Raw genomic sequence first — 23,584 nt, 5'->3', positions numbered from 1 at the left:
TATTATTAAAATTAATTCATAATGATATAATTTATAATTCTTACCTTTCTTTCCACTGTTATTGCTGTCTTCAGCTGAGATCGTGGTTCGAGTATCGGTCGCAATTCTTTACACAGAATATGAAAGTTTCTTTTGGATAAACGGAAAAGCCGAATAAACTCGTCATTTCGCAGAGAGAGCGCATCGATGGCTTGCCGTTTTTCAGCCGAACCTTCGTCACTGTCCTCACTATCAGAGTCATACTTATAAAAGTAATCAATGAGAGCAACCATTGACGCCGCCATCGCTACAAGAGAATATCCGATCAGATGCTGCTTAAGCAGTGGGTCTTCCCTATGCTTATCGTCATCCGAATATTCGGAGAAATACCATGCTTGTTTTCGGAGGAAGAATGCCGCTAGTACGGAAATTTCCCTTTCATGCTTATATTGTCATAATCGGCGGGGATACGGATCGGATTCCCGATAAGCATGAAGAGATAGTACAGCCCCTGGTGTCTTTATTGGATTATAGGATCACCTGTCCCTAGCATGATGGTGTCACTACTGTAGCTGCTTCTTTGTGAAGGGAAAAAGAAACCCTGTGAGATATGTAATACACCACTACATTTAGAAGTGTGATGCAATCCTTATTCATGAATTTGCTAAAGATAGAGCATCAGAATGTAGCCAAAGGTTAGAAAATGTTGTAAGGATGAGAAGTTTTGGCTTTTATATATAACTTTAAATGACTAAGATACTTCATATGAAAAATATATATATATTCTGGCCACTTTTATGAGACTTTTTGAAAAAAACCACTTATAAAATCTTATGTCATTTAAAGATATACCGTCAGAATGTACCCCAAGGATATAAAATGAGGTAAAAATGAAACATTTTGGCTAATAATGAACAAATATGATATTTTTCAGGGGAAAAAAAAATGATATTTAGGCCACTTTTATCTGATTTTTTGAAAAAAACCAGTTGGTTTAAACCAAACAACCCTGGTTTATACCTGCTTCTAGAAAGGTGCTTGTTTTTAAAAACTAAATTTCAACTTAACTAGAGATTTCTATATGTCAATGAAGTCACTTTTCTAAATTTATTGTTTATTCCAGTTTCAAAGCCATGGATGAAACATTGCCAAGTTAATGAGCAATGAAATCCAAGTTAAACTCATGAAAAGTTACTGAAATGTTAGATTTCAGATATACAGTAATCATTAATATTCACAATAGATATGATTTATTAAATTTTTGTTCTGATTAATACTACAGGATGACTGAAATGTATGAGAAAAAGAAGAAACAGCACATTTTTCGCTTTTAAACAGAACATGGTCATCGTACTTGCGATTGGGGGTTTTTTTTGGAGGGGGGATATAGTTATCAATCATTAAAAACTACTGTCTTTATGTACACTTTACTGTCAGACACTTTACACACTGTACAGACACTTTACTGTCTTGATGTGATCAGATTAAGGGAAATGTACTGTATTTGCTTTTTGAAAATAAAAATATTAATTAAACAGAACATTACAAGGTAGTATTGAAAATAGAACATACTAGTAGGTTTCCAAAGAAACGTATTATTTCATCTTCTGTAATATCAAAGGGCAAGTTTCCAATGTAAGCAGTAAATGGAGGTTCAGATGGAATTTTGCTAACATCAAAATCAGGACCTCGAGCAGCTTTTGGTGCAGTTGGAAGCACAAGCTGTTTCTCTTCTTTGCGATAATTTGAATATTTGTCTGAAAATGAAAACATGGAATCAAATAATAGTTGTTACATTTTTTGAAGCGTACATTTTTTTATATAACTGTATCTATTTACAAAAATAATAATCGCTGGTACCAAACCAAAACTATAAACTAAAAAAAAACATCTCTATTCTTTGTACATGCTTCATCTTGTTTATCAAGTCCCACAGTTGGTAGTCAATAGATAGTACTGGAAAGTTTTAACAAATTTTCATGATTTAATATTCCTTTGAAGAGATTGAATCTTTTCTGTTATTCCAATGATAAATTTTCAAATAATTTTGTCACAGAATAATTCTCTAAATTATTTCTACTAGTCTAAAGAAATATTTCCAGGGCACCCACTCAAAAAAATTGGAATAAGTAGGAAAAAGCAGGACTAAAAAGTAGGATGAGGGAGGATACTCCCAGAGAACATAATCATAGCATAATAAGCATACCCAAAAATTTTTATTTAAAAAACAATTTTTTTTTTTTGTCATAGCTCTATTTCAGTATCCTGCAAGAAAAACTCGAGCCAAAGCAAAATGACAAAAATGACTTGGTAACAAAAACAATTTTGGGCAAAAACAGTGTACTAGCAACCACAGATAAAACTTTTGTCTCTCCTCACAATATAAATTACCTTCTTTTTTTGGAGTGTTCCACAGTCCAGTGTGTCAACTCTCTTCGACAATGTACAAAGCAAATTATGAAGTCACATACTTTTACAAATGATGCTATTTCTAGACCACTTTCAAAAGCACAGCATAAAACTTTTAAATTACCAGATGTAATGTATATAAGTCAAGGTGAACCAGATGGTTTTACTTCATTGTCTATCTTTTTATAAATTGATTTTTTCACATTTCAATGCCAGTCATCGTTTTGACAAATGAAGCACTTTCATTTCTGGCTCTTTCTAGCTGAGCATTATAAATATTGTTTTGGCATCTGCATTCCCAAAAAATACAAAAGACAATTGAATGCTATTGGGTAGCATTAGAATCACCAAACCTAGAATAAGCCTATGTATCCAACTGTTTCATAATGCAAACTGTTGTTTCACCATACACAAAATGTGTACCTTAATTTTGAATGATTAATATTACTGTCCAAAACCAGTAGTAAATACAAAATTATTTTTTTCGTCCAGATATTGTTTGAAAATATTGTAAAATATTGTTTTGGCATCTGCATTCCCAAAAAATACAAAAGACAATTGAATGCTATTGGGTAGCATCAGAATCACCAAACCTAGAATAAGCCTATGTATCCAACTGTTTCATAATGCAAACTGTTGTTTCACCATACACAAAATGTGTACCTTAATTTTGAATGATTAATATTACTGTCCAAAACCAGTAGTAAATACAAAATTATTTTTTTCGTCCAGACAGAAGTTTTTAATGACTTCCCTACTTGTTGAACCCCCAAACTAAGCATAAGAAAAATTAATAAACTAAATGGTGCACATACAACCCCCCGAATAACCTGAAAAACAATACAATTTCAGCTTTGGCAGAATCATTAATTGCAATCTACTACATTTGTATTGTTTGTCTACATATCGATGATTCCCTACTCAACTACACAAATTTTGTTGATAGGATTAAAAAAAAAAAATAGAAGTAGGGCAAAAACTAGAAAGTAGAACAAAAGTAGAACATTTTACCAAAAAAAGTAGGACGAGTGGAAACCCTTTATTTCACAATAATTTTCCTAAGAAAATATCCATGAATAATTTTACAATCTGTAATATAATAGGATTTTGTTAGAGAGTTTTCATATAAATGGACGACATCGGCAAGACTTAGAGGCAAGGTTAGGTTTTTGACATGACAAGTGCCAAAAACTGGTTTAAACCGTCAAAAACCTAAATTAATGCCTTTTGATAATGTTTTGAACACAATAGGTATACAACATGATGAAAAACTTACTTTTTTGCATATTACAATGTTTTATTTTTAAACATTAATTTATAACAATAATTAAAAGAAAATATTAATTATAATTTGCAATTTTGAATTCTTCAACATGAGAGTCTAGAACATATAAAATATAATTTTATGGTTTATTTATCTAAGCTACTCATTACCTGTGTTCAATTTTGCTAAGTGGAATAGAGCTGCTTATTCAAAATATATATGATAGGGCATCAGGGTTGGGTTTTTGAGCCCAGAAACTAACTCTGCATTAAAACTATCAAAATCTTGATGTCAATGTTGTCAAATAGTTTTTGTTAACTTGATAGATATGTTATATATATAAACAACAAAACACTTACTTTTATTTAGATTAAAGGGTATTATATTCAGAATGATAATTACTGAGGAAAAATATCTATTTTGATATTTTAAATTTTCTGATCCGCCCAAAATTTTATTCCATATAAAAATTCTCAAGCAGCATCTGTTAAAACACTAATTAGACTCATTTATTTTCACCTAAAAATTTCTTAGATCAGGGTGTATAAATTCACAGAGCTTTAAAGTGTATTTTCAACCAGAGCAGAGCTGGCAAGACTTGATACCCAAAGCATTTGTTTTGCACGTTTGATTACAGCTTCGATTGGAAAACCATTGCATTATAAATGCTAGTAAATATACCATATCATAGTGCAAAAGAAGAATAACTAAGTTCGACATTCAAGCTAGCAGCGACAATTAAATGACATTTTAGTCCTACAATTTAATATTTTGATCGCTAGATATATTTCAATGTTATGTGCAATAAGAGTATCATTTTAAGTATCAGTGGTTATGTAGATAATTTAATAACAAATCACCATACATATATAATGATGTAATAAACCTTTTTTTAAACTTTTATCTGCTGTAAAACAAGTACAACAGATGGTTTATATCAATGCACACATATATAAGCAGTTGAAGAAATTTTGGAAGGTCAAGAATCATCTTGAATCAAAGAATGTCAAATCGTTCCAGTTCTCCCTTCAATGTTCATGTTCTAGTTTATTCAAATTTTATAAGGAAAAAAAAAATATTGTCCAAAATAATTCTGTCGAGAGTAGAAAATTATTTTAGAATCATATTAAATATTTTTTCTTTGTATAACATAGTCACTTTAAACATTACATGCAATTAATGTGTGCATTTCCAATGGGAATTTTTACATCGAAAAGCAATACTTTAGGTTTTTGACGTGACAGTTTAAACTGTCAAAAACTGCCACGTGTCAAAAACCTGCCAACCCTGCTTAGAGGTGTATGTATACCATCGTATCTGCCTATTTTTTTTTATTCCTTAAAGTTATTCCTTAAAAGTGTTTAGAGCTTTAACCGCTTCGCTTACAAGAGATAGGTGAGAAATTCGGATGATCTCTGCTCAACAAATCAGCAATAAATATGTGGCAACCTTGTCCTAACCTAACCGCATGTTAGAAAAAGGAAGGGAAAAAAAGTTGAAAGAAAAAAAACAAACAAATCAGAAGAATACAGTATAACAGATACTACATTCTCTTTCTCTCTTATCTGTAATAATTATAATAAACACATCTGTAATAATTACAGATAAGAGTAAGGTACAAAGATTTCTTTTCGCCCTCACCTACAAGTTTTTTCATTCTTATGTGCTTGTATAGAAATATATGTATAGAAAAATACATCAAGTAAAAAAAAATTTTTTCATGGGGGTTGCAACAATGTTTTGCGGTAATGAGGAGAGAGGAAAGAAAACAGGAAAACTTGTTTGAATTTATTCCAATGGCTTTTGGACACAATATTACATCCTTGATTGTAAAGTTGCATAATTTCACACATTTTTGCATTTTTGACAGCGAGGAATTTTACAGCAGTATTAACCCCTCTGCGCAGATCTCAGTACATGGTACGCCACAGGCGTTTTACTACCTGATTATTTTTAAAATAAAGTAACATTTTTATTGCATAAAGTAGATATTTCACAATAACATAACTTCGTTTACTATTTTAGAATTAAAATTAATATATAAATTATTTTTAGCATATAGCTGCCAACTTTTGAAAATGAAAATTAGGGAGATTTTCGCGCGAACCCATATTTTCTACTAAAACCACTCCTAAATAAATACAAAAGGGATTTTTCAAATAATATAGGGATTTGCCCCACATGTAAGTTAAACCCTTGGGAACAAAATCCCTACATAAAAAACAAGTGAAATTGGATGCCAAAATTTCAATAGTGATCTAAAACAGCATTTACAGAAAGGATATCAAAAATTTATTTTAAAACACATAGTTAGACTAAATACAGCCTCTTCAGAAAAAGTACTTTAATATAAATTTATTACTCAAATGTGGGAATGCTTTCTTTTTAAAAAAAAGTCAAAGGACTTTAACAAGAAAATTTTTTATAAAAATACTTGGATCAAAAAAATTTACAGGAAAATAAAAATTCAATGCAAAGGTTTGACTTAAAAGTGAAGTTGTGCATGTGTAGCAGACTTAGCTTTCTTCAGAAATTCATTACTGAAATCTTTTTGAAAGCACTCAGTTTCGTGACAATGTTTAGCTACAAGTAAACTTTCCAGGTTCTCATTAGAAAGAGATGATTTAAAGTCAGTTTTTATTTTTCTAACCTGACTGAAAATTCTCTCACATTCAGCATTGGAATGAGGAATTACAAGTATGGATAGCCACTTTGGATAGTCTTTCATTTTTTTCCCCCGATTGCACTTGTAATGTTACCAATCCGTGTCCATTGAACATCTTGTTTTTTGTTATTTAACAAGTCAGCCAAATCTTCCATCTGCAATTCACAGAACTGTGGCTCTAAATCATCCAAGACCTTTTCCATAGTTTCATCTTCTTTCTTAAATGAAATGACAGGAAACTTTTCAACAAAATATTTGACTTTTGAAAAGTCAGAATATGAAATAGTTGCTGAATTTACTACTTCAGCATTGACCAAAATGTCTGAATTAAGAGGGAAAGTGTGATAAATGTAATCCGAAACAAAATATTTTCTTACATTCAAAAAGAAAAATGCTCTATCTCTATTTGGCAAAGATGAAACTAAGTTTGAAGTTAGACTGCCAATGACAATCTCAAGATCTTTTTTTTTTTTTTTTGGTTTTCAGGATTATGGTAATCCACAAGCAGTGGAGATTTTTTTTTTCCTTTGCAAAATTTGCTTTCACAAATTTCGAGAGCAGCTCCTTAAAAAAATCTATAATAATTTTCATAAAACATGTTTCAAAGGATACTGTGACTGTGAAATTGAGCTAAACCTTTCCAATACAGGTATGATATTTTTCAAGAACAAACAGAATGCCTTATTCAGATCTGATAAAAGAAATTCAAAGACACGCTCTTTTTTATTTCTGGGTGTATCAATTTTCTGTTCATTGTGTTTTAATTTTGTACCTGTTCGCTCCTTCCTCTTGAAATTTTTACTCAAGGCTGTTTTGGAAACTTCAGGAAATTTTATTGAAATTCAAACCTGTATTTGTGATCTCTGTTGTTTCTGATAATTTTCGAACTTTTGGAATTCTATAAGAATCTCAGTTTGTGTCTCTTGTTTTTTTCCTGCAAGTAGGCCTATTTGAAACTTTTTCAGTACAAAAACTCAACAGTGGGTCCCACTGTTCAATCAATCTATTCAAACATCAACCCATGGATAATCACTTGGTTTCGACATGTTTGAGGATTTTTCTCATTTCTGTTCCATGAAGTTCCTGGAACTGCTCAAATTTGCTCAGTCTTTGCACTCCGTTTTAAATAGTAATAACATTAACTAAAATTTCATCTACATTTATGGGCAAAGAGGCCATTCCTCGTCCAGCAGCCAGATCAGTGAGATGGCTCACATAACCCATTACAAAAATTTCACTGTGATGGTCAGTTAAAACTGACTCAACACCTTTGCGATGCCCAATCACCACATTTGCATTGTCATAACCAAGGGCAATACAATTTTTTATTGTAATTTCCCTGGACACCAAACTGTCAACAACAAGATTGCAATGTTTCTCCCTGTTGCATCACCGCTCAAAACAGGAGCACACAATGAATCACTTTGAATTTGCAAAGTTTTACCATCGAAATACGTCACAACAACGGGATATAGTTTGTCATCCTTGTTAATACCATCGGTAGCAATAGCAAATGGTTTCTGACGTAAAACCACAATTAATGAAGATTGTTCTGCTTCAGACATCACGTGAATTATAGCTGTTGCTTTTGTGCAAGCACATCCACACTTTTTGCAGTTTCGGAATCCTGAAACATTTTCTTCAGTAATGGTCCTACGTGATCAGCGCAGCTGACCGGCAAATTGCGTTCAATCAAAAATGATGTGAACGAACATTCTGCACGAATGACCCCAAAATCATCGGAAGATGAAGGAAAAAAGCGTCAATTTTTAAACACTGACTTGTTTTGGTACTTGCTCTATGTTTTTTTGATTTCATATGGATGTCATTCTTCCCACCATGACCGATGTTGATATCTGTAACATAAACTGTACAAAAAGCAAAAGTCGTCCCTTTTCTGGAACGGTTGATGAAAGGAAATTCATCTGAATAAGTATCTTTAAAATTAATTAAATACTTTTTCGGCTTATCATGTTTCATCCATGTTTCGTTACCTCATGTACATGACTTCAACAACAAAGAGGAAAGTTTGACCATATGAGCGTCACTATAACCTTCAATTATTATCCAGGCTGCTATTGGCTGCTAAGCTATTTCCCTGCACGATAAGACAAATAACTTTTCTTGTTGCCATCGGAGGGTTCACAACAAAACTTCCGTAAAAAGAAATTCCCACTATTCTCCACTTACTAGGCGCGACGTCATTTCAAAAGGGAAAAAGAACAGAAGCAAACCTTTTTCCCCCCCGAGAAAATTCTTAGGAAATTTTTCAATGTAGAAAATTTTTAGGGACAATTAGGGATTTTTACAATTTTTGTAAAAATTTGGGAGATTCAAGAAATTTTCGGGAGGTCGGGAGATGAAGATAAAATTCGGGAGACTTGGCAGCTATGTTAGCAGAGCTACAAAAAGTTTGATTTTTTTTTCCAAAATTTAAGACAATGTACAAACTGAACCTGACAAAGCAGATATTTACACTTTGATTGAAAATTTTAAAAGTGAGAAAGAAGTGAATGAAACGGAGAGAGAAAAAGAGGAGGATGAAGGAGAGATGGACGTTGTAATTTCGGAAGAACAGTGTAGGGTGAAGATTTAAATTGATGCTGCCAAAACCTTGAAAGAACTGCAGCACTTTGCTTTACGACATCATGACTCGGACATGTTTTGTATGATTTCTAAAGCCAAACCGTTTGCAGGTGGTCAGGCAGCAAAGGGTGTGAACTGCATACAAAAAACTCTTATTGATTACTGGAAAAAATTAAAATATCAAATATATTTTTGTTAAAACAAATTTTGTGTGTGTATTAGTTATCTTTTTTTCAATTTCATTGATTACTGTGTGATGTGATTAACTTATGTATGTAATGTATTATTTCTTGTGAAATTTTTCAAAGTAAATATGTGCGTAATGTGCTGTTAATAAGTAATGTATCATATCAAATGATGCGTATATAGAGCAGTAATTATAGAATATACCAGAATATGTACCATATTATAGAATATGTACCAGATCATGACATAATTTCACACATTATGTTAATTGAACCTTTATCAAGCGGAAACCTGTCTTCAATGGAAAAAAATCTTGGTCCCTTGCAATTTTGTTAAAGACAGGTTTTATTGTATTAAAAAACAATTGAAAACTTTGAACAACTGAAAATTTTACCTAAGACATTTAATTGAACCATCAACATCAAACCAGTGTTAATTTTTTCTGTGACCCTAATTCCACTTTATCTATTACTTATAATAGGAACAATAATATTTCTCAGATAGTGTACTCAATTATTTGTAAATATCAATTTATTTTATTCAGATAGTCATAATAGCATTTGTAATAACCTTGAAAAAAATAAAATTTAAACAATAGGAATAAGACTACTAGTAAAAAGAATCTCACCTTCACTTTCTTCTTCAACATAATCAGCCCAATCAAGCTTAGGATTTACTACAGCAAAACCTGGAGCAGTTTTCTGATCACCAAGAAATGAACTTAAATCAACTGTTTTTCCTTTTATACGGCGATTTTTACCTCTCCCTAAAAAAAACTGGAATCAGTTTCGCATCGAAAATTACTTTAACAATAAGTAATGAAATAAATTTACAGAATAAGCTATTTAAAAATTAGCAGAAAAATAACGAATAGAAAAAAATATTTTAAAGATGTTTTGCTTTATGGGTCATTCCATGTCAAATCACCCAGCCATGACACCCATAGTCTCAGATTTCAATGATTTTTTTTTTATTTGTTGCGTTTACCATCCTTATTAACCGTGTGAAATATTATTTGCATATCTCTAAAACTTTTTGAGGAAAAAAATGTTGAAATTTATCAAAAACTGATGCAGATGACTTTTCCGAGGCTCATATTTAAGCGGCATTGTTTGAGAAAATAAATCATAACTTTTTCAATTTTCAATATATTCAAGTGAAATTTTCACTAAAGTGTTCACAAAAACATACAGAATATGAATAAAATAATTCATACACTTACATTTGAAATTTACATGCAAAAAAATTATGTAAACTTTGTTTTTGTGGAATTTTTCGTTAGAAAAAATACAATTTTTCAAACGTATTTTTAGACCAGAGGCACAGCAGTTACCAAAACAACTTTTATTTTAAATTTCTCCTAAACATATGAAGTAAAATACTGGAGAAAAAAATAATGTTTTTTTTGACAGTTAATATGTTTATTCTGGTTCGCAACACAAAATTCATCGCAATAAGACTGGATCGTTCTGATTTCAAATCATTCAACTAGATACTGAAATGCAACCCATCATCCCGGATTCCAATTATTATTTTTTATTTATTGCTTCTACCATGCTTGTTGACCATGCAAAGTTTCATGTACATATCTCAAAAACTTTTTGAGAAAAAAAATGTCTTCTAACCCCACTAATGACGTCTGTTAGGCTAACCCCATTCAAGCAATATTATTTGTGAAAATATATCATAAGTTTGCAGATTTTCAATATATACAAAAGAAATTTCCACTAAAATGCCCACAAAAAAATGCAGATTATGAATAGAAAAAATGTAAGCCTTAGAGGAAAAAAGTCATTTAAATTCAATTTTTTTATTATTTTTAACACAATTTTTTTTTGGATGCACAGCATGAATTTTCAATTTTTTTTAAATTTAATCCTATTAATATATTAAGAAGACTGTAGAAAAGTAAACATTATTTTGACAGTTAACACATTTGAGTAACAAAACACAATTGTACTTATATGACTACATTAATTATATTTGTACATTTTGACTTAATATAATGATTCATGCTTAGTAAAAAGAAATTTGTATTTTATTTTTCATGTACGCTTATACATTTATTACAGTATTCACTAAATTAAGTTTCATGAGTAGTTAATGCAATAATTCAAAACAATTAATAAATTTTAAAATTCTAGGATTAAATGAATTCATGAAATAATTATAAATGTTAATGTAATGTGTCAAATGGGAGTTGGTGAAAAAAAAAGGTTTTGGGTGAATAAAATAAATTTCCAGGGCAAAAAATATGCCATGACTGTAGGGACAGTGAATATAATAAACAACAATAAATTAAGTGAAGAAACTGAATACTGTGATGAACAGTGATAGTAATGTAGAGAAGTAACTTGGAAAAATGTCAATTATTAAACAAGAAGCTCTTGAAGAAATAAATTCATCTCTACAGAACATAGAAGAGTAACCAATTAAACTTCATAGGGTAGCTCCACAGTGCAAGTCAAACAATGCCAAAAGAAAAGTTGAATCTGCTTGCAACAATTTAAAATCAAATGTTTGTTAAGTTTTTGAAGAATTACCAGAAAATTAATCTCAAAGCACACATAATGAAGATATTAAACAGAAAGCAAATATGATTATTTTGATAAAGTTAATTAGAAATAAGACTCAATTTAACCATCACAACAAGGGGAAAACTGCAAATTTTAACTCTGGCCCTGCTTTAAGAAAGGGGAACAAGGAAAAAAATCTGAAGAGTTCAATGTCACTGAATATGCTGTGAGAAAAGCAGGAGAGCTTTTGTAAATGAAAAAGCAAAGGTGAGCCATTGTGTTATTATAAAAAGAATCAAAAATTAATTTTCAACAATTTTTTTGCAATCTAATTTCCTAGTCATAATCTACATTTTTTTGTGAGCATTTTAGTGGAAATTTCTTTTGTATATATTGAAAATCTGCAAACTTATGATATATTTTCACAAATAATATTGCTTGAATGGGGTTAGCCTAACAGACGTCATTAGTGGGATTAGAAGACATTTTTTTTCTCAAAAAGTTTTTGAGATATGTACATGAAACTTTGCATGGTCAACAAGCATGGTAGAAGCAATAAATAAAAAATAATAATTGGAATCCGGGATGATGGGTTGCATTTCAGTATCTAGTTGAATGATTTGAAATCAGAACGATCCAGTCTTATTGCGATGAATTTTGTGTTGCGAGCCAGAATAAACATATTAACGGTCAAAAAAAACATTATTTTTTTCTCCAGTATTTTACTTCATATGTTTAGGAGAAATTTAAAATAAAAGTTGTTTTGGTAACTGCTGTGCCTCTGGTCTAAAAATACGTTTGAAAAATTGTATTTTTTCTAACGAAAAATTCCACAAAAACAGAATTTACATAATTTTTTTGCATGTAAATTTCAAATGTAAGTGTATGAATTATTTTATTCATATTCTGTATGTTTTTGTGAACACTTTAGTGAAAATTTCACTTGAATATATTGAAAATTGAAAAAGTTATGATTTATTTTCTCAAACAATGCCGCTTAAATATGAGCCTCGGAAAAGTCATCTGCATCAGTTTTTGATAAATTTCAACATTTTTTTTCTCAAAAAGTTTTAGAGATATGCAAATAATATTTCACACGGTTAATAAGGATGGTAAATGCAACAAATAAAAAAAAAATCATCGAAATCTAAGACTATGGGTGTCATTTTGCCGGGTGATTTGAAATGGAATGACCCTTATTCTTGTCCAATAATAAGATGCTTATTTAAATATAGCAATAGTGTTTGTTTTAAATGTCAACATAATGAACATATTGTAATAATTAGATCTTGAAATAGATCTCACAACTCCCTAACCAGGAAACAGTGACTTGCTCACAAGAGAAGTTGAGACTTGAAGGGTGGAAGTAGGATTATGTCATCGTGAATGATGAATCCAGTAATCATAGCTCAAAGGTGGAAAACTTACTGGTGAAAACAGTTGGAAAAAATCCCCAGGATTTGAAAATAAATTTAGGCAATTGGAATAAATCCCCAGGATTTGAAAATAAATTTAGACAATTGGAATAAATCCCCAGGATTTGAAAATAAATTTAGGCGAATGGAATAAATTTCTTAGTAGCAAAAAACAGTCAAAATTCAATTATCTAACTTTTTACTTTTCCAGGACTTGGTCATCCCTTATTATGCAGATTTTAGGCGCTAATGCCAATTTTTCAATCACAATGGTGACCTGAAACCTGAGATTTATCAAATCATTCAAATCACTAATACGCTAAAAGCTCTGAACTAATAAGCTCTGTAGTTCATTGCGGTCGTCCATAGAAACCATGGACAATCCGTAGCAGTTGGCAACTCTGCTAATAGTATAAATAACTTCAAATAGATAGCTTTAGATCATGGGTAAATACTAAACAAGGTATTGAGCGAAACAAGCAGAGTCCACAAAGGGACCACCTTGGGGTCCCTCTGGATGGAAACAAAGTCGTTTTGGTCAGGTCCAGTACCGGGTGGCAAGTACTTATCTGATATGACTGAAGAATGAGCCACGCAGAGCCAACTGAGGACCCCCATGAATTGGCCTGCAAATAAACAGACTACTGAATGAGAAAAGAAGAGACCCCACATGGGGATCTCTCACTTATGGCTAAAATTGACAATGGTCGATAGAGCCTGGGCGGTGCACAGTATGAAATGATGTAAATGAAGGTCGCTGTGGTGGTCGAGTGGTCATTGCGACGGACTCCTGTCGCGAGGTCCAGAGTTCGAACCGCACTGTCGCCACAGTGATCATCAGCTCAAGTTGGTATTCAGTAGTTCCCAACTTTAAGGCACGAATGCGAGCCGATCTCCCCTTTAAAATATCACCACAGAGAGCAACAGACCTACAATCAGTACAAATGTAATTAAATCATAACATCACTCACTTCACTTCTGAAATACAGATGACAGCAATGAAAAATCAAACAATTTTTAGTTGATTTAAAGTTTTAAATAATTTTAATTTTTAAAAATATTTTTATATTTTAAGCATGTTTGGCATCTGCGCCAAACATGCCCAAAAAATTGCCCCCTCCAACACATCACCCTGGATCTGTGCCTGCCTGAGGGTGACTCTGGTCAATTTAATCAAATACCAAAAAATATGTAAAATAAATATCCATGGTTGTTTGCAGTGCATTTGTAGTGTAAAAACAAAATCAAAACAACAGTGGTCCCCACTTCTCCTATTCTGCTTTGGGCAAGTCACAACGTCAACTGATGACCTCTTGGAACAGCCATCAGTCAGCTATACATATACAATGTAGTCCAATGCCTGAGTGGGACATATAACGTGAAGCATGTGGAGAAGCAAGCAATAATAATTATAATTTTCCTCTGCTTTTCTAGCATGGGTTGCATTCATCTGAAACACGACTAACACACGACCCCCACAAGGGTGGGGCTGACAGGGCTCCAGCCGGGAGGGACAGGATGATTCTTACCTTTTTTGTTTTTTTCCATGCAATAAGTTCTTTTTGTTAGGGCACATGAAACAACTGACAAGGAGGTTGCCCAAAGATCCTAGCCTGGGGCTCTACCGCAAGATGTGGGAGAGCATATGCTAACACCATACGGTCAAAGTAATGTTAATTCACGTGGCAACACCAAGTTCTATATCTCTCAGATCATCATCTCACCAAATTATTCGTGTTCAAATGGAGCTGGGGGAGAAACTTTCTAATGAAAATTAATACCAAGAAATCAAATCGAAGCAGAGAAATGAAAATAAAAGCACACTGATGGTCTATGTGCTTGCCCAGTACGCAAGATGTCCTGGGTTTGATTCCCGGTGGAGAGAATTTACTTTTTTTTCCTGTTCACCTTGGCAATATTCAGAAAGCCTATTGATTTCATGTATCTTGACCAAGAAAAAAATTATCATCCATCTCTATAGTAAGAAAATTGTTTTTAAAAAGTTTTTTTTTTTTTTTTTTTTTCAATGCTCAAAATATCCAAGTTTTGCATATTATGACCTCTAAAATGCACCAATAAACTTGAAACTATGTTAAAATAAGTATTTATAACAGAAAAATTTCCAGAAAAACTTGAAAATAGGCAAAAAAAAGGCATTTAAGGAATTTTGCCCAAACTTCCGGCTCTAGTAATCAAACACGATATAATGAGAAGGAATTAGTTTTTTCTCGATAGTGCAAATTTACAGTGGCATAATAGTATATGTTGTCCATATCATCCATATAGCATGCACAAATTAAATAAAAGTGAATAAAAAAAAGTGATATACCTATAAAAATGAAACTATATAACCTATAAAAACCATCATCAAAATGAAACAATGTACGATGTGATATAAATGCAATGTTTATCTTTTTTCCATGGTAAATCTTGTTCACAGTTGAACTCTAATTTTTCACATTTATAGTTGGAAAGTCATTTTATGGACACCCTGTATGCTTAAGACGACACAAATTTCTTCAAAATTAACAATGAGGGATAATATTGGTTATTTTTTATTGTAAAAATTCAGTCAAATATACTGCACTAAAAAGAAGCAACAGTCAAAATGACTGCTAGAGGCCTTTTTAGGTATAATGTATAGTTCTGCTCTTCTAGTGCTATAGGATACAGTACTGTACACACAAATTATTTCAAATTCTCATCTGTAACGCCAACAGATTGAACAGCTGCTGCAAAAACCTAATCAGCTGCTTAATACAACATTTTTTCTTTTCTGATCTCTCAATAAGGCATTTAAATAAATTAAAATTCAGCATACCGCTGGTACACTGAGAGGAGACTATATGCACATGCAAATAAGACGACATCATGTATATGGCGCGACAAGTGCAGCAAGTGATCAGGAGAGTCACCGATAAAAGAACTGCGCTTTTTTGTGTATATATTTACTAACTCCCATTTCACTTAATGTTTGATATAATATAGTTTTTGTTTATTTAGCATTGATTAAATAGTTAATAACCTGGGTTGACGTAGTATTATCCTTCTGATTTATGGTGTTTGTCGCTTCACCATAACCAAGGGACTTCACTTCTCCTTTCCTCAGAGGAGATACTGTCCATAAACTCTTGCTGTTGCGTGATCCATCAAGCAGATCCATTAATGGTCAATATCACACTCCGGGAGTGTGTTGACCATGTTCTACCACTGGTTTTTGAATATCATCCTCATACAGCTCCAGTCCATGGTCTTTGTCTGGAACATAATCTGACAAATGTTGGCTCTGTTCATGAGCTTGCCCTTCAAAGTCACCTTCAATAATGCAATCAGCCTACAGTTTTCTCCAAGCACAATTTGAAATAACTTTAAGGATACATACACATAAGGTAGGCTGACAGGAGGAAACTATCTCTCTCTCTGCAGGGGAGAATATTGCCCACAATCCATAGCATGTGTGTGAATGAAAGTGAATAAAATATAAACGAAGCACAAAATTTTTTGTTTGCAATGCGAACCATAACAAGCCCATCGCTTGTTAACCGAGTAAATTTTTTTTCAAAGTTTCTGTTCTTTATGAGAATTGCTCGTTAAACCGAAGATCCAATGTAGTTTGATCTTGTGTTTAAATATGTGTTTTAAAAAGATTGTTGTGATAATTGTGTGTAAATTCATGGTAGCGCATAAACAAATGTTTTGCTATTTTACTATTGCTTTTAAAAAATTTGAAATTCTTCTCACTTGAATATATATTTTTAAACATAATATGCCGCTATTTTTTAATTAAGTAAATCTCAAAACATTTTTTTTTAAATCTCAAAAAAAAAAAACACCTGGATTTTTCAGCCTACAAAATCCAGTCCGGAGGGAGGGGAAATTGATACCTTGGAAGTAAATTTGACAACCCTCGTTTGGCACAACATCAGGGTTCGACTCTATAATTGTGAATCATTTTCAGCAGATAGCTATAAATATGCTGAATCTGCAAATGAATGATGGCAGTTCATGGCACCACAGTATTTTTCTACTGAGAGATTTTAAAAGACAAATGTCAGTAAACCTGTAGCTGCTCGGGAATTAAAGGATACAGTACCTGTGTGAGTTTGCTATCAAAGTCATTGATTGCAAAAGTAGAAATATTCACTTCAAGTTTTTTTTTTATATAAATGGATGGAATTTGATGCAGAAGTCAAGATCGATATAATAGAAACAGCTAATCTTAGGCCAGAATGAAAAAACAAAGTGCTGATTTCAACATTTTTTCTATGTTACTTATGACTACATTGGAGGGATGGAGACTGATTAAAAGCATGTGAATCCCATGGAAATTTGCCATGTAAATAAAAACATGAAACTTTGATTTGGAGAATAAATTTGGCTTTCATTACACAAAGGAGGATAATTCACAGGAAGAAACACTTTATCAATTAGTATTAATGAAGTACTTTTCGTACAAAGCTTTAGATATACATAATATGGAAATTAATGACAACTGTTCATGGTGCCATAGTATTTCTATATGAAGGCGGTATAAAAATTAAAAACAATTGTTAGTGAACCTATAGCTGCTCAGGAAGTGAAAGATACAGTACCTGTGTGAATTTGCAAATGAAGTCATTGATCGCAAAAGTAGAAAGTCATGTCAAGATTTTTTACAACTGTATATGTAATTAGATTTTGAAGTCAAGATTAATGTACACAAAGCAAATACAGGTCAGAAGGGAACAGTAATGTGCTGAATCCAATTTGTTTTCACCTGCTCACATATAACTTTTTGGTACAGAATAGAGACTAACAATAAAAAACCCTATAGAAATGATAAAAACTAGCATTTTCATCTGTAAAATAGAAAGGGTATGAAATTTACAAATGTTGCAATATTAAAATTGGTAAGATAAAGCATTGCAATACAACTGCATAATTTCAAAATTGTTGCTTGTTAACTGAACTTCCACTGTAATCCAATCTCATATAATATTTTTATGTTTGAATAAGATAGTCGCGATGCCCAAAGCAGAATATTTTACATTGCAACAGGCCTTCGGATGACCGAAAATGTTCTGCCGTAAAAATACCCATAATAGTGTTTTCTATACTGATCTTAAAATTCTTAAATTATTCTGCAGTAGCATTGATTGTTCTACGATGCACATCAGATTTCAGCATATTTTGCTTTGCAGGTCATGATAATTGTGTGCAAATTCACGCTTGCTTTGCACATAAATAAATGTTTTGCTATTATACTATTGCTTTTAAAAAAATTTAAATTCGCCACTTGAATATATATTTTTAAACATCATATAATATGCTATTTTTAATTAAACTCAAAATATTAAAAAAATTCCAAAAAATATCTGAATTTTTCAGTCTAAAGAATCTGGTCTGGAGAGGGGGGAAATGGGTATCTACCCGGACAATAAACCTGACAACCCTGGTTCGACTATATAATTCGCAATCACTTTCAACAGATGCTATAGATATACTGAATATGAAAATGAATGACAACAGTTCATGACACCACAGTATTTTTGTATGAAGGGAGTGTAAAAAATAAAAGCAAGTGTCAAATGAACCTGTAGCTGCTCAGGAATTGAAGAATACTGTACTGTGTGAACTTGCAAATAGTCATTTATTGTGAAAGTAGAAATATTCACATCAAGTTTTTTGTATATAAATGGATGGAATTTAATGCCGAAGTCAAGATCGAAGTAATAGAAACAGCTAATCTTAGGCCAGAATGAAAAAAAAGTGCTGATTTCAACATTTTTTCCATTTTACTCATGACTACATAGGAGGGATGGAGACTGACTAAAACCATATCAATGCCATGGAAATTTGTCATGTAAATAAAAACATGAAACTTTGATTTCGAGCATAAATTTAGCTTTCATTACACAAAAGAGGATAATTCACAGGTAGAAACAGTTTATCAATTAGTGTTAATGTGAAGTACTTTTTGTACAAAGCTTTAGATATACATAATACGGAAATTAATGACAACTGTTCACGGTGCCATAGTATTTTTATAAAAAGGCAGTATAAAAATTAAAAACAAGTGTCAGTGAACCTGTAGCTGCTCAGGAAGTAAAGGACACAGTACATGTTTGAATTTGCAAATGAAGTCATTGATTGCAAAAGTAGAAATAGTCATGTCAAGTTTTTTTACAATTGTATATGAAATTAGATTCTGAAGACAAGATTAATGTACACAAAGCAAATAACAGGTCAGAAGGTAACAGTAAAGTGCTGAATCCAATTTGTTTCCATCTATTCACATAGGATTTAGTGGTATAGCATTGAGACTAATGATAATAAAAAAAAACCTATAGAAATTACAAAAACTAACATTTTTATCTGGAAAATAGAAATAGCATGAAATTTATAAAGGTTTCACTATTAAAATTGGTAAGAAAATAAAACATTGCAGTACAACGGTACAAGTAGTCAATTTTCATTTGAACAGTGTAATAAACATTGAAAATTCTTTTGTAGAAATACTGGTCAAAAGGAGAGATTTTTTCAGTACCATTTCCACACAGATTCAAAAAATAAAAAAGACACAAAAGAAGCGTGTGCAAGAAGACTCAATAAATGATATCACACAGTTTCCTTTCATAGAAGGCAATACGAAATCGTTAATCCAGCAATCAACCAATCAAGTCCCCAACAATACTGTAATACTGGCATAAGGATGAAATGTCACGTGCGCATCAATTTTTGCATGTGGGGATGTGACCAAGTTTTAAAGGTCTTCGTCCCTATCCCGTCATAAATTTGTGTCTACGAATAGCATTTTAAGACGTTGCACCATTTGGATTATAATTGAATGGAATATCACGATCGTGAATGAATAATATGCCACATGGATCGTTTACCTGAGGAAGCCATTTTGCACAAGATTCAGGAAATTACGGTTGTAGGGTATTGCCAGCTACCAATACATTAATGTTTGTGCATCATTATGGACATTTCTTTTTAGTCCTCTAGCGGCATGTTTGGAAACTAATTTGAAAAATAAGCAGTCTGGCACCGCACCGCCCCCCAGAAGGCCGAAACTGATGGAACGCAACTGGAAAAGTGCGGCAAAAACTTCAGGCGAGCGACAAGTTTTGAGGGAACAAAAATACCATAAAAATTATTCAATTTGATCATTTTTGCCACACCATGGTCTTTTTCTGCATACGAGGGCTAATTAGACCGTGACCTACTATTTATTACCGATTCCGAACAGCAGTTATTTAGTTTAATTGGTCAGGGCGGAAAAATCATGTTTGTTCTTCCCCCCACCTCACAAAAATTCTAGTTACGGCCCCGAACCAATCCACCAGTTAATGGATCAAATTCCTATCTTACGGCCGTATTCACCAACACAGTTTAAACTACAATCGCAGGTTAAACGATCAGCGATCGACACGGATTGGTTAAAATCCTTAATTTAACCAATCCGTTTCGATCTTCAATCCTTTCGCCTGTGACTGCAGTTGAAACTGTGTTGGTGAATACATCCGTTAGAGCTCTTAAAGCCGTTTTCCCAAAAGCAGAATATTTTGGTTCTGGAGGAATCAAAAGCAGCCTTCCCCAATCTTCTCTGTATTTTTGTTTTTTTTTAGTGTGTTTTTATTGTGCGAAATCGCAAAAATATGACGGCAGGACAGCTGATACGCCACGCTACAAAATCACAGGCATCTGCGAGCTCATTAGAGTCCATTATATTTAGGTGACCATACGACCCATATTTTACGGGTCGTCGTCTTGATTTGTTTTTAAATAAAATTATTCTATGTTTTTAGCTAAATCGTAATTAAAGCTCATTTCACAACAGATTCGCTGTTAACTTTCAGCTTTTTATTTCCTGCCTTTTTGAATCAGGTAATATTTCCCTCTTTCTTTGAGGGACATACAAACCGTAGACAAGGTAACCAATATGGCGACTCATGAAGGATGAATCTAAATTAAAAAAACGGACAAATGTATCTTTAATTTTTTAATGAGCACTAGACATTTCGAAAATGTTCTTGAAGTTCAATTGTCTGAGCTTCGTATCTCTAAGCGAACTCAATATTTCAAAAATAGAGAATTCAATCAATTTTTAAAATTATTGATGTGGCGGAAAACCTACTGAATTTCCGCATTTCTACGGTAAAATTGGCAATTTTGACATTGATTTGTATGGGATCATCCTGTGCCTGTCCCTCAAAGTGATGCTGATTATAGACTCTTTTGATGACAATTGGAAATTTCAGCAACACTTGGCAACTTTTTTGACGATATCCCGTATTTACTATCCGAATTCCTTGTATTTTTCTCGTTGAAACACCCAAATCTAGGGTTAGCAGACATAATTTTTTTCGTCACTGAGCATCCGCAAGCATTTTTGAAATTTCTTTCCTTTATGCTCTCATTTTTAGGTTTCACACACAAGATTAATTTTTATTTCACTTCTAGATTAAAAAAAAAAAAAAAAAGCAATGTGAAACATATTTCCCCACTACACCTTAGAGGGAGATATAAAAATATACCTCTTCAAAAGCACCGCACAGATATTTATGCACTTTCACCGTTAGAATAGTGAATCTGGGGCGCGGTAGCCCAGGTCGATAAGATACCCGCCTAAAGTACCAAAGGATGTTTAGAGGTGTTGTGAGTTCAATATCCGGTTCATCCTTTTCAGAAAACTTTCCAGACACAGGGGTACAACAGAAACGGCGACTTGACCGTAGCAAAAAAATTGATACCGCAGGGAGTCCCACATCGAGGGGTTAGCGCACCAAACTCTCGATGAGTATAAAAAAAAACAAGCCTGCCGTTCGGAATCGGCAATAAATTGTAGGTCCCGGTCTATAAAGCCCTCGTGTGTAGAAAATGACCGTGGTGCGACAAAAATGATCAAACCGTTAGAATATTCGCAGAAAACAATAACCGAAGTTGCCTCCAAGCTGGACGGATGCTACCCTCGTGCTCGATAAAGCAGTAACATGAAAAGGACAGACTGAAAATAGCGCTGAAAGAGAGAGATCTTGAACATCCATCTATACCAATGATTCCCAACACCTGGGGGCGATGGAATGATCCAGGGGGGCGGTAGAAGCTACGGATATAACAGAATCCTATGGGTTAGATTGCGTTAGGGGGGGGGGGCGATGGAAGAAAAAATTTCTGAAGAAGGAGGCGATGAGGCAAAAAAGGTTGGGAAACTATGATCTATATACCATAGTTTCCCAACCTTTTTTCTCCCATCGCAATCTAACCCATAGAATCCTAACTCGTAGCTTCTACCTCCCCACCGGAACATTCCATCACCCCCAAGGGGGTGTTAACACCCACTTTGGGAACCACTGACCTATATCATTGTTTGCATTGCAGTCCTTTTTTTTTTAACGCGTTAACTGCTGGTGGGTTTTGGTCCACAAGTAAAGCATGGGGGAGATAGACTTGGAATTCTGGGGGCACGATTATGATGCATATTCGTATAAACATCAGTCGACTCCACCTTTGACACTAGGCCCCAGTATCTCCGCCAATGAAGTATAGAGAAAAATGTTCAGTCGTAGGCTATAACTATTTTTTGTCAATGATTATGACCCCCGCCACACTGATGGATGCCTTTTCTTCAAAGAGCCCCACCAGTTTGAATTTCTTATGAAATGGCCTGTTGCATTAGCAACAGCTAATGTGTAATGGACAGATACCCCTCCCCTCCAAAAATTTGAATACTTTTGAAAATCACAGCATACATCTCGTTATCCTGGAGCTCCCTATACATCTGAGATTCTGGACCGTGCCTGGGTGTGACCATACGTCCATACGGCCCTAAAATCAATGAAGCAGCACTCAATGCCCGATTTCCTAATAAATATTCTCTGCCGAAGGAACCCCGTGAAGGAAAAAAAAAATACTTTAAAAATATTGAAAGTGATTGTTTTGATTGGAAAAACAGTTGAAATCTTTGTTGTTCTTTCAAGATATAGTGGCGTCACCTGTTATTAAACTGTCATGATGTTGTAAAAAATTATGTCGTTTCCAAGGGTTGCACATACACGCGTCCTCATTTTTGAATCTAATGACCACACCTTTACTCGATAGCAAATTATAAGGCGCTATCTATCTTCAAAAAAAAAATCGAAGTATTCTATTTTTTCGTGGAAAAATTCCTTTTCTTCTCACACAAAACTGTATACTTTTCTACAAAGTGGTTTGTGCTTGCCACAGGCTTCTTTAAAACTATAGATAAGCTTATCTAGTTACAGTCGGAAAAATTTTGCCGATATTCGTCTTCCTCTCTAATTTGCATATACAGAGCCGCTATTTTGAGAACGTGCCATTAATCTCTTCAGAACCATCCAGTTGACTACTTGCAGTGACGCAATTGCTTTGTTCTCTTCGTTTACGATTCAATTTTTCAAAAACAGTTTTTGTTGTAACTTCTAACAGTTATATTTACGCCTTACGGAAAGTTTTTTTATCAGTAGCGATTGATCAGTACTTGAATATTGCATTGCATGGTCGTGTAGCTGTGCGATCAACAAAATTTCTTCTCTACTTTCCGTCCATCACTTTTGTGCCA

At 33.2% G+C, this 23,584-nt stretch overlaps 1 protein-coding gene across 8 annotated transcripts in view; it reads right to left on the bottom strand.

Moving 5' to 3' along the window:
• LOC149080161 (eukaryotic translation initiation factor 4B-like) overlaps positions 1-20,068 on the bottom strand; it is a 113,957-nt gene extending 93,889 nt beyond the window's left edge. For 7 of the 8 annotated variants that reach the window (XM_089239186.1, XM_089239193.1, XM_089239190.1 and 4 more), the window contains exons 1-3: positions 19,896-20,007; positions 9,718-9,855; positions 1,552-1,736 (exon numbers count right to left, since the gene is read on the bottom strand). In XM_089239186.1, the coding sequence (XP_089095312.1) occupies positions 1,552-1,736; positions 9,718-9,855; positions 19,896-19,908 (336 nt within the window). In that variant the 5' untranslated portion in view covers positions 19,909-20,007. Of the gene's footprint in view, positions 1-1,551; positions 1,737-9,717; positions 9,856-19,895 lie in introns of all 8 variants that reach the window. The other variant, XM_089239189.1, reaches the window with a different exon arrangement.
• Between the last annotated feature and the right edge of the window lie 3,516 nt (positions 20,069-23,584).

The sequence above is a fragment of the Pholcus phalangioides genome, unplaced genomic scaffold (genome assembly GCF_987345545.1).
Source record: "Pholcus phalangioides strain wild (caught in Gottingen) unplaced genomic scaffold, Ppha-v1.0 ptg000011l_1, whole genome shotgun sequence".
NCBI lineage: Eukaryota > Metazoa > Arthropoda > Arachnida > Araneae > Pholcidae > Pholcus > Pholcus phalangioides.
Note: the sequence above shows the minus strand (reverse complement) of the source record. Positions and strands in the feature narration are given on the sequence as shown.